The following is an 11,916-nucleotide window of genomic DNA, read 5'->3' as shown; positions in this document are numbered from 1 at the left end:
GGAGGCCCGAGCGTGCCCGCCACGTCAACCCGGCCCACTGTGGCTCGCACCGACCGCACTCCTGCCCCAACAAATATCAGAAGACGGACGAGCAAACCCTAGTCAAACCGCAGTTGCTCGACCTCTCCGCTCCTCGCCCGTCTCATCTGCTTCCTCTCCCTCCCAAATCCACTACCCTCCGCCATGGCCGACAACTACTCCAACTCTGACTCCATCGACTAGGAGAAGCTCGCGGCGGAGTCCTCTAGCTCATCAGTGCACGACGAGGAGGAGCTTGCGCTCCGTCGGTCACGGATGGACCGAGGCAGAAGCTCCTCTTCCGCGATGTCGCTGGTGGGCTCGGTGGGCGGCTGCAACTCCACGGTGCCCCTGGACCGCCCGATGCAGTCCCCGTCGCTCCCTGCCAGGCGTCACCAAACACTGCCAGCAGCTGCTCCTCTGGGGCGCCGTTGGGTGCTCATGTTGGCTGAAAGGCAGCCGGAGTCAGAGAGGCGCACGTATCGGTGCACAAGGAAGCGGGCGACGGAGGCGGCGGTTGCAAGCCGCTCCATGTGTGAATCTTGCAGATCCGCACCGGAGACGCTTCCCCCGCAAACGACGACGACGAGGCCCTCCACGACGCCATCTGCCGCTCCTACACATCCGCAAAGACCGTCGTCGCCGCAAAAATGCGGCGGCGCTCTGCATGGGGCTCGAGGAGTCCTAGCGGCTGGCGATACAACGGGTGACGATAGCGAAGAGAGCCACACGGCTCGTGGCGGAGCAGAACCGCGCCGCCCAGCGCATAGCGGGCATCATCATCTCGTCCTCCCCACTCCGCTCGGGCAACGATGCGCCCGATGGCAAAGATGCGTATGCCGAGGACAACCGCCGAGACCCCAAGGGGAAGCGCCGACAAGGAAGTAGTAAATCTAACTGCGCTATCTCTTAGTTTCTATGTTGTATCTATGTCGGATCGGATTGTGTTTATATGTTCTCTATGCCGAATTGCTATGTTTATATGTTGATCTATGTAGATACGTCGTTTGCATGGGTTTATGTGGATTTGTGGTAGGACGCAGTAGCGGCGCCAGGACAGAGGCACGCCCCAGGCCACCGTCAGAGCTACAGTGATCAACAGTTGGTATATTAGACAATGAACGAAGGAATTGGCAGCTACAACAGTTTTTTTAGGGAACTAAAATCTTTATTGATCAGCTAGTTCGGGGGGAATGATTACAGAGTCATGCGGCATAATTAGCCACATATGTCTACCAGTATCTAAGTACAAAGAATATTTCGCTAAACTATCAGCTTCATGATTCCTTGATCTACTTTCATGAATGAAATTGCACTCCTCGAAATCTCGTGCACGAATTCTAATCTCCCTTATAATAGCCTGATGATATTGGCAGCTACGCCCCAGGCCAAGGCCCCTGTTGCCCGGGGCCTGGATCCGCCACTGGTAGGACATATGACAGATGTGGTTGTGGAGTGTGAGAAATGCGGTTTGCCCGGTCACCTCCTACGGAAGCACCCACGGTCATATAGGGGCCCAAAATCAGGTGGCCACAACTGTAGATGCTCTTATGCGTTGTTGTTGTTGTTGTTTTATGTGCGTTCGAGTTGGGGGTGGGTTTGCTTCTCCCCGGGATATCCATAATTCTATATTTTTCTCCCGTGCCTCGTGGGGTGGCAGGTCATACAAGCATACAAGTCACGACATTCCAAAGGTGCCGTCCTGCGACCGCCACATTACATGGACAGATCATCAAAGCCAAAACTTTTCTGGTCGAAGTTGGCTGACTTCTGCGTCCAACTGTCAAGATTGGAAGCTGCCAAGTGCAGGCGCTGATGAAAGCTATGCACATGGTACAAACCGCTACCTGAAGAAAGTAGTTTACACCTTACAATTTTCATTACACTGGAGAACTGGATTAAGCTAATATATATTGATACTGGGTAGTATTTCACAAATTTTGAGCGACAAGGTCATGAACGCGTCATCTTTACCCACTTGGAACTTAGTTGAATAGGCAGGCAACAATTCCTGCCAATCTGAAGGGATTGAGCTAATCCTTACCTATCCAGACAAGCATTTACTGCAAATTACAGCAAATTCATATTCATATGTAAGAATACCCTAACACTTGCTTGAAAAAGTACTGGCTGGCATAAAACAGTGGTTGCAGAATTCCATCAGCATGTTCAGTTACATCATAATTTGAGTGCATATTTCAGTTCTTCCCGAAGTGAAAGGGATCCTTGGTGAGCCACTATATGGCTTTTGGCACTCAATTTTCTCGGGGATTTTTCATCGATTGCTGCATGAGGTACCTGTAGAAAAAAGTACTTCAGATTAACGAGAAAACATGGGGTAAAATGGCGTGAGCCACTGCGGAACTAAAGATAATTGGTTGAGTTGCAGGTGCAAGAAAAACCATGAAGTACAAGCATGAAATTTCTTCACTTAATTCAGCTCTTGTTAATTGGAACCCAATACAATCTGTGCTAAGCCAACAGAGAGAGCCACGTGTTTCTCTCCATTATGGAAGGAGAATAACCAAGTGCTACTCTCTCCGTTTCTAAATATAAGCCCCTTTAGAGATTTCAATGCGGACTACATACGGATGTATATGGACATATTTTAGAGTGTAGATTCACTCATTTTGCTCCGTATGTAGTCCGTATTGAAATCTCTAAAGGGGCTTATATTTAGGAACGGAGGGAGTAAAAGAGAATCACAAAGTAAATGTAAACGACCACGAAGTAAATTGCTGCTTTGCAATCTGAGGACTATGGATTGAGAGGTCAAGAGTTACCTGCCAGTGTAGAACCCTGCTGTATACCATGCATTCAGTACGACAGCGAGATCACTGTTTGCTCCTGTGGTGTCTAAATTCAGGTTCATGCCCACAGTTGTGTTATTCTCCTTTCCAATTCCACCTTCATTTCTCATATCTAATCAAGAGAAGAGGTGTCTGGTGAGATAAATTAAATATATATGTGCTATGAAATGTATTAGCATGTTATGATCTCAAGTTGATGAACATTCACGAAATTAAATGTCAGCCTTTACATTGAAGAAACATGCACAAAATGTCCCACCAATCTGATATACAGTTGAAAAGTGGAAATTAGGAGTGCTAGAGGAGAAACTGGCTATTGCATTCTTTTAAGACAGAACTTTAAGATATCCACAGAACAAGCACAGTAGTAGAACTACCAACACTTTATATGAGGGAAAATGCTTACTTGGAAAGGAGGCAGCATCTCCAGATATTGTATTTCTCATGAAATTCATGGCACCTTCAGCAGTCATCATTGCAGCCTTAGCAACTTGATCATCGCCAGTAGATACCTTAGTTGGGAGCTGCGTAAAGGCTGAACCAGTAGGATATGTAGTGCTTGCTCCAGGGCAATGATCACCTGCAAATCATGTAGTCCATAGCGATAGGAACAGGGTTAAAAGCTCTGTAATAGGCGAAGAAAACAAGGATATAGGGTTAACCAAACTAGGCACTTACAAGTGAATGATATGCTGCAGCCTCCATTAGGTGGCATACCAGTGGATTCGCCACTTTGTTGACCAGTTGAACAGCAGGAGATTGAAACCATGGGAACATTCAAGGAGCAGCATGAGGTTTGAGTGGTTGAAGAGTTTGGGTCTGGTGCTGTGGCAATGTAAGCAGGAACTTGCTGCTGTTGATATGCTGAAGATTGTTCAGGGGTTTGATAATTCCAATAATTTGTCTGATGTAATTGCTCAAGAACTTTCTGGCTTTGCACCTCAAGTTCATAGTACTTCCTCAGTAATTCATTGTAGTCCTCTGTCTGCTGGTTTGAGCTATCCTTTCCCTCAGTATTGGTGACATCAGAGAAGCATGTCTTAGATTCAGAGATATTTGTCTCTTTGCCCAGATCAGTTCCTCGAAGAGGAGCTTGCTTATCGGTCTTTCTTTCTTCGCAGGGCTGCTGTGGTGTCTCCACTGGGCCAACGGGTAAGTTAGTGCAGCTGTCATTTTTCTCTGTTTGCCTTTACAAACAAAGCAATACTTCATCAATTCTAGGACAATAAAACAAGAATTTAAAATTGTGTAAATTGACAAATGTGAACGGAAAGGATAAAACAAGTTCAGATAAAATAAACAGGTAAGCATTAGGCCATTACACCTCTTAATACATTTTAAAGCAAAAGGAATTTTTGAAGTTTGAAGTTCTCACTTAACTGAAATTGATTCACAGTGCGCATTTCAAAGTTTGAACAACAGACTGGAGAATTTAGCAAGGAATCACTAGATATGTAGCCAGAAATAGTACCAGTAAAACTCCAGCGACAGGTTCAACCAGCATTAGGACTAACTTAAATCGTTAATTCTAACCACACATGTAGAACTGGTTGATGGTTCCATAACATGAATCCCACACTTAAACTCTTCCCACTAATAAAAGTCAAGTTCTAAACAAAACATTCAGAGAAAGACAGTTAGACAGAGGAACATAGCACCGTCCTTTCTAGTTTCCACAGACTCCAGTTTCCATAAACAAGCCGAGTAACTTATAGAATTGCTATCTTTGCATAGGATAACCACTGCCATACCAGTAAAACAGGACAAGATATTATCTGGAGCCACAAGCATCAGTCTACTTACTCATCTGCCACTTCAGTAGAGACAGGTTCTTCTGCAACAGCAGCGGCAGCGTACGCGGCAGCAGAAGCGGCAGCAGCAGCTACATCTTCTGACTCTGGTTTCTCAGATGGAGCAGCTTGGTTGTTCTTGCCATGCATTGCCTACAAGCCACCACAATCGATTAGCACAATGCAAACGAGCAGTCCAACCATTCGCATAAATGTGGGAGAACCCCTGCGTTCTTCCACATAACAAGTAAAGGGGGAAATTTAATCGAGCTATTCATCCGACCAGAGAGAAATGCACTGAAAACTAAATCTATCATGAAACAAAAAGGCACCGTTACAGTTATGCTGTACTCATACTACTGCGCAGCGGCGAACAAATTGGACAGAGCAATCCATCCGACCCCAACCCCAGCCACCAAACCAACGTGCGGACCTACTCCAGATGCTCCAACTCGCGCCGCGAATAAGCTCCCAAAACCCTAAACCCTAGCGGCGGCGACGGGGTACCAAATCCGGAAAGGGCCAGAGGATGAAAGGGGGGCGAGGGCGCGTACCTTGTAGGTGGCGACAGCGTGGTCGAAGGCGTCCACCAGCGCCGAGTCGTCCCACAGCTCGCCGCCCTTCCCCATCTCCTCTCTCGCCAACTTCTCACGGCTTCCTCCTCCGACCTGCTGCGCCTTCCCACGAGCGAAGAGGACGAAAAGGAAATGCGCCTCCGCTCCAGTAAAACCCGTCGCCGTCACAAGTCGACGAACCGTCCATTCCGCCTTTTTGCCTACGAGGCGCAAGTACAGCCCATCAAGTCCCGTAGCAAAACGGGCCGGTCTAACGGGTGGCGCCCAATCGTGTGACGGGCCGGTCGAATCGGAGAGGGCGGATTGGGCCAGCCCAAGCGCGAGAGAAGCCACAACCACATTTTCCTCTATTTTTTTAGGTTTTCTGATTTCGTTTTTTGCTTTATTTTTGTACTTTTGTTTATACTTTCAAATATTTTAAATACACATATATATATATATATATTACAAAAAGTCTACAAAAACATTTGAAACATGTTGAATAATTATTTAAAAATGTTGAACAAGTATTTAAAAATGTTGATCATGTATAGAAAAATGTTAATCAAGAATTCAAAATAAAATATGTAGAACAAGTATTTGAAAATGTTTAAAAAGTATTTGAAAAAGGTTGAACCGGTATTTCAATAAATTTTGATCATGTATATAAAAGACAGTCTACAAAAAGCATTTGAAACATGTTGAACAAGTATTTGAAAAATGTTGAAATAGTATTTCAAGAATGTTGAACAAGTATTTCAACAAAAACTTGATCATGTATATAAAAATATTAATCAAGCATTCATAAAAGATGTTGAACAAGTATTTGAAAAATATTAATCAAGCATTTGAAAAATGTTAAATGTGTGTATAATTTTTTTTGACCATGTATTAAAAATGACGAATTTTATTGATCGTGTATATAAAAATGTTAATCCACCATTTGAAAAAATGCTAAACAAGTATTTAAAAATGTTAACCAAGCATTTCAAAAATATTAAATGTGTATAGAAAGAATGTTAACCATGTATTGTAAAAACTAAACAATTCCCCGCGCGTTGCTGCAGGAATTGTTGGCAATATGTTTAGATGATACTTGCTTATATGAAACGTGAATATTACAATTAATAATATGAGCATGAAAATACAAATATATGAAGTTTATTATACTTGAATAGTTTATTGTTGAAAAATAGTTTTGAAACATAAGTAGCATAATGTGAGTTTAAAATTCCTTGGAGTTGTCCACGCGGGTATCTTCTTCATTGAAGAAATATTGGACATGAGTAGTGAGAATGACTCTCTCCCAGCGCATTCCTGCGGTAACTTTGTTGAAAAATGCCCGTGTAAGTAGTTGCTAAATACAATGAAAAGAGAGTAGAAGCTTGAAAAACAATAAGAGAAAGTGTCTAAAAATATAATATATTTTTAAATTACAATTGAAATGTCATTTTGAGAAAAATGTGAATAATCAATAACATGAATATATGATGTGGCAGCGTACATGCATAGACTAATGGATTTATAAGTTAAATGCATGACTCGCTCATGTGGCAGATTTTGCATGGCTTAGTGGGATGTTGAGGTGGACACTTTGCATGTTGAGAGAGTTGGGACCAACTTCTTAAGAATGTAAGATGTGGCAGATTTTTCATGGCTTACTGGGAGAGAAGACTTAAATGCATTGCTTGGTTTGATGTTGAGGTGGACACTTTGCATGTTGAGAGGATTGAAGAATGTAAGATAACAAAAACTCAGAGAAGAAAGAATAAAAGAATAAAAAATAGAGAAGAAAAAAGAAGGAAAAAAAGGGGAAAAACTATATCGGGTCACCTCAAGTAGGTCGCATCCCTACAACTAGTAGAACTAGGTGGAGTGACTACCACCCTCGTCTATCTCTTGGGAGACCAGGGTTCGACCTCCCGTACGAGGGGTCTCTACTGTCGCTCTCGCGATCGTGGCGCTCATGTGAAGGCTTCCTAGGTCTGGCGCAAAAAAGGTTGGTCGCTCGGGACGATGTTCGATCGTGATCCTATCGCTCGGAGGCAGTATTCTTATGCTAGCTCAACCGTTGACTGTTTTGCCTTTGTAAAAAAATGAATCTGAAAAATTCGTAAAAAATATATGAAAACATAACATTTGAAAATAATTCGTTGATTTTTAAAAAAGTTCATCAATTTGAAAAAAGTTTAATATTTCTAAAAAATCATCAATTTGAATAAAAAATCATCAAATTGAAAAAAGTTCATGGATTTTCAAAAAGTAGTTCACAAATTCGGAAAAAGTTCATTAAGTTCGAAAAAAAATCATTGATTGAAATAGTTCACCGATTTTGATAAGAAAAACTTCACCAATTTCAAAAAAGAAAACGAATAATGAATAAAAGAGAAAAGAAAAGGAAAGAAAAGAAAATAAGAAACAAAAAAAATGAAAAGAAGTAACTTAGGATTTCCTCAAAAAAAAAACACATTCGGGCGCGTTGCCTATTTGGCTACCATAGCTAGCACTTAGGATTTCCTCAAAAAAAAAAAAAAGCTAGCACTTAGGAAGAGGTCGTCGCTAGCGATTTGCAGAAAAGTCCTCCTATTCCTGAGAATTTAAACCGCAGTCCTATTCTAAGTGTGTTCCTAAGATAACGTTTCGTTTTTGCAAAAAAGACCCTGGCATCGTGGCAGGCGTTCGAGAGCACGGCGGACAGGAATTCGCCGAAGGTGGCCTTGGCCGGCACGGGGGCGAGCTCGCGCCCGCGCGCTTGCGGCTGGCGAGCCTAGCCCGCAAGTCCTCCCGCTGCTTGGCGAGGCCCTTGGCCTTCCTGCGCGCCTTGTCAGCCTCGGCGCTGGCCTTGGCGGGCCGAGGCGTCGCCGAACGGGCGGCAGATCTCGGCTGCTCCGCCGTGGATCCGACGGCGGAAGGATCGAGACGGGAGGGGCGGTAACCTCCATATGAGGATCCCAGGAGGACAGCAGCATGGATCTGGCAGTGGACAGATCGAGGCGGAGAGGCGACGACCTCCATGGCGGGCTCCGGAGCAGAGGAGGCAGAGTCTTGTGGCGGCGCTCGCCTGAGCTCCTGGCGTCGGGGATACGCCGGGAACGGGCGAAGGATGGCGAGGCAGGTCGGATACCGGCCGGATCTGGTGATTCCCCACGACGGACGGGCGGCGGAGGTCTACATGCTGCGGGGTCGGCTCGAAGCTCCTGCAGCGAGCATGGTGGTCTTCCTGTTGAAGAAAAGAGAGAGGGTTGAGAGAGAGACAGGGGAGAGATAGAGAGGGAGAGAGGAGGCGGGGCAACGTCAGGGTGCACCAGCTGCTCACCTAGGCGTCGACGTCGGCAGGGCCGCCGGGGTGTGGGTCGGAGGCTTGGAGTGGAGGACCTAGGCGTCCATGGCGGCCTCCCTGTAATAGAAAGCAAGAGAGATAGAGGGAGATGTGAGTAAACGGGTGAAATAGAGAAGAAGGGAACACGGAGATGACGGGGAAAAGAAGGCAGGGGAGCTCGGGGTCGGGGACGAGGTGGCTGCGCTCGGGAGCAGCAGATCGAGCCGCGACACGAGTATGGTGGTGAAGACGGCATTGCGACGGAGATGAAAGGATGGGCTTGGAGGAGCAGCAGCAGGGAGGAAGGATAAGACCAGAAACGAAGTCAGAGGGACGGCAACATCTGCCCAGGAAGACACGAGAAAACTAAGTGCGGTTGTCGCCTGTCGTAGTGGGCACCTATGATGATAAGATTTTTTATACAAAGTACTATTTATGTGTCTGGTCATCAGTTGTGCACGTCACATGCAAATCCAATGGAAGACACGAACACACACACACACCGGCTCTTTGCAGAAGAGAACCCCTTGTCTGTTTTGTACATTTGATACATGAATTATCTGACACTAATCAGATACTTTCTCTGTTATGTAAAATTTGGTACATAAATTATTTGGCACTAAACATAGTATCTGATAGTATGTCCTAATGTTTTGAAAAATAAATGCTTCTAAGTTTGTATTCATCCTGTACATTCATCAGTTTCAGTAAACAAATAAGTTAGTGTTATGCATGTGAAGAAAAACTCTTCCTTCTTGTGTTTGTTCAAAACAGAGAGAAAATGCAACAACAAAAAAATGATTTGCATGTTTATAAATTGATCTTTTAAAATAAAAAATGCAGTTTTTAATAATATGGATGTCTTGCTATACAGTTTGCTTTGTTGTTTAAACTCATGTTTAAATATTTGAATGTGTCCTTTTGAATATATGTTATATCTCTGATTATCTGCATAACCATTCTGCCTTTTCTTTATTATTTAGAGGAGATAAGATGTATAGAGGTTAAATATTCTTCCATACATTTGACATGTTCCCCTGTATTGTGTATCATGTTATGTAGGTAGACCAGACAGTCAGTTTTGAAAACTGTTTGACCATGGCCATCCTGTTAGATGCTTGGAGTATATTAGCCGCACATGTTCCTTAATTATACGCAAAATCCCGTTATGTATGGCAAAAGGCCTTCGATTGACTAACGATGTTTAAATATATAAGGGAAGATTCATATGATGTTTTCCTACAGATATAACTATGAACCCAGAAGTGAGTTTTGAATCATTTTCTTATTAAACAATTGAAGTGATTGCTTTTCTCTTTGATTTTATTTGTGTGAAATATATAGGGTCATCTTATAGTTATATTTGACTTGGAACAAAATAAGGTCCATTATTCACTCCAAACATGCATATTTGTTAATGGAATTTTATGTTTGTCCCAATTGACACAAAGTCTTACTTGCATCAATTATATCATTTTTTATATGAGGGTGTATGTAGCAAATAGTGTGTTGTAATTATTATTTTACGTATAGTTAATTAGACTAAGACACATCATATGTATTTGTGGTAAAACTAGAAATTGATGTGAGTTCTTTTGATGCACTACAAATAATGAAAACCATTAGCCCAAAATCAGAGGGTGGTAATCATTTCTTATGAAATAATTGAAGTGATTGCTTTTCTCTTTGAATTTCTTTTTGTGAAATATATAGGCTCGTCTTATAGTTATATTTAACTTGGAACAAAATAAGGTCCACTATTTCACTCCAAACCTGCATATTTGTTAGTGGAAGTTTATGTTTGTTCCTGCCGACACAAAGACATACTTGCATCAATTATATCATTTCTATATGAGGACGTATGTAGCAAATAGTGTGTTGTAATCATTTTTGTACATACGGTTAGCACTAAGACATGCCATATGTATTTATGGTAAAAACTAGAAATTGATGTAAGTTCTTTTGATGCACTATAAATATATGAACACTATTAGCAAAAATAAGAGGGTGCACTAAATTATTGGCCATTTAGATTCATGGTTTTGATGTTAATTGTTCTACCATGAACATTCTCTTCCGCTAGCATTCGACCAGTAATGTCTAAGCCGCGATTGAACCAGGGACCAACAGATTGTAGAATGAGCTAGCCACAACGCCAAAGTAAGTGTTCCGTTCTGGACGTATACGTATCTTGTAGAGTTGGGATGTTAAGCTTCACTTTAATTACTTTGCGGAATATGTGCACTAAAAGAATTTTAATTTCTCATGTCAGGCAATTGAAAAGATCTCAAATTTTATTTACATTATTTTCTTTCACAAGTGGGGTGCATGGATGATTTTTCCCGTTGCAATGCACGGGCATTTTTCCTAGTAATAATAAAGCAAATTGGGTTTGTTTCGTCCGTCATGGCATTTTTTCAGAAAAGTCCCTCTATTTCAGAGAATTCAACCCGCAATCCTGTTTTAAGTTAAAACGAAGCGTTATTTTCGTATTTTACATAAAAGTCCCTGTCTTTTCTTGAAATCAACCCGCCGTCCAGATTTAAGTCACACCTGAACCGTTATTTTACATTTTTCGAAACCCCCCCCCCCTGATGTTTTAGGTAATTCATCTGCGGATCATATTTAAGTCAAACAAATACTTTTTATAATCATCCATATCTTTTAAACCGTAACTCCGATTTGAACATGTTATATATGAAATTTAATTAGAAAAATATGTAGAATATGAATATGAGATTATTGTTACCTGTTAAGTATTTTGAAATATTATTTTGGAATATATTTGAGTCAAACCAAATGATTTTCTAAATTATCTGTATCTTTTAAACCGTAACTTCGATTTTAACATATTATATATGAAATTTTATTAGAAAAAAATGTGTGGAATCTAAATATGATGTTAATTCTACCTGTTAAATATTTTTAAAATATTGTTATGGAAGCAAACTTATAATTTATAGCGCAAGATCCATTTTTTCATACTGGCGGCGATCCGGATTGCAAATAAATACCCCACTATAACCATATACGGAAAAGAAAACATCAATAACTACACGTGCATACCTCTGAAAAATGTCGCAAGGGAAAACAAAAGATTTTTCATCGCGAGAGTGAGAGAAAGCGAGCGAGAGAGAGAGGGAGAGGGAGGAGAGAGGGAGAAAGAGACACCTTAGGATTAACCATATTCAACACACGTTTTTTGTTGTTTTGTGTGAACACCGAGGCCATCGCCGGCGAGGGTGAGAAGGAGGATAAACGGCAACACAAATATGATGCCTCGCAAAAATAAAGGAGATGGACCTATTGTGGTATTGAGTGATGGTTGTCGAGTTAGGAGTGTGCGTTATATTTTCTCTCCCGTTGCAACGCACGTGCTCTTTTGCTAGTAAAAACCAAGTCTCGATGGGAGAATTGGCTACATG

General features: G+C 42.2%; 1 protein-coding gene across 3 annotated transcripts; it reads right to left on the bottom strand.

The window, feature by feature from the left end:
* Nucleotides 1–1,912: 1,912 nt before the first annotated feature.
* Nucleotides 1,913–8,851, bottom strand: LOC123137861 (uncharacterized). Of its 3 annotated transcripts, none has more exons than XM_044557714.1 (8): nt 8,489–8,851; nt 8,109–8,392; nt 5,173–5,393; nt 4,632–4,771; nt 3,507–4,015; nt 3,235–3,408; nt 2,802–2,940; nt 1,913–2,316 (listed from the first exon to the last, which is right to left on the bottom strand). In XM_044557714.1, the coding sequence occupies exons 2-8, from the start codon at nt 8,185–8,187 to the stop codon at nt 2,274–2,276; spliced, it is 1,305 nt and encodes a 434-aa protein (XP_044413649.1). In that variant the 5' UTR covers nt 8,188–8,392; nt 8,489–8,851; the 3' UTR covers nt 1,913–2,273. The 3 variants fall into 3 exon arrangements, with proteins under 3 accessions (XP_044413649.1, XP_044413650.1, XP_044413652.1); XM_044557715.1 differs by having other exon boundaries at nt 5,173–6,489; nt 8,182–8,392; nt 8,489–8,847; XM_044557717.1 differs by having other exon boundaries at nt 8,182–8,392; nt 8,489–8,847.
* Between the last annotated feature and the right edge of the window lie 3,065 nt (nt 8,852–11,916).

This window comes from Triticum aestivum, chromosome 6B, assembly GCF_018294505.1.
Source record: "Triticum aestivum cultivar Chinese Spring chromosome 6B, IWGSC CS RefSeq v2.1, whole genome shotgun sequence".
Lineage (NCBI taxonomy): Eukaryota > Viridiplantae > Streptophyta > Magnoliopsida > Poales > Poaceae > Triticum > Triticum aestivum.
Note: the sequence above shows the minus strand (reverse complement) of the source record. Positions and strands in the feature narration are given on the sequence as shown.

What these genes read in the sequence shown, in the direction of transcription:
- LOC123137861 (XM_044557714.1), bottom strand. Translation starts at nt 8,187, where the DNA reads ATGGAGGTCGTCGCCTCTCCGCCTCGATCTGTCCACTGCCAGATCCAT. An exon ending in CTGCAGCATATCATTCACTT is followed by an intron (nt 3,409 to 3,506) that starts GTAAGTGCCTAG and finishes CATGATTTGCAG; the next exon opens with GTGATCATTGCCCTGGAGCA. An exon ending in AGATGCTGCCTCCTTTCCAA is followed by an intron (nt 2,941 to 3,234) that starts GTAAGCATTTTC and finishes TCTCTTGATTAG; the next exon opens with ATATGAGAAATGAAGGTGGA.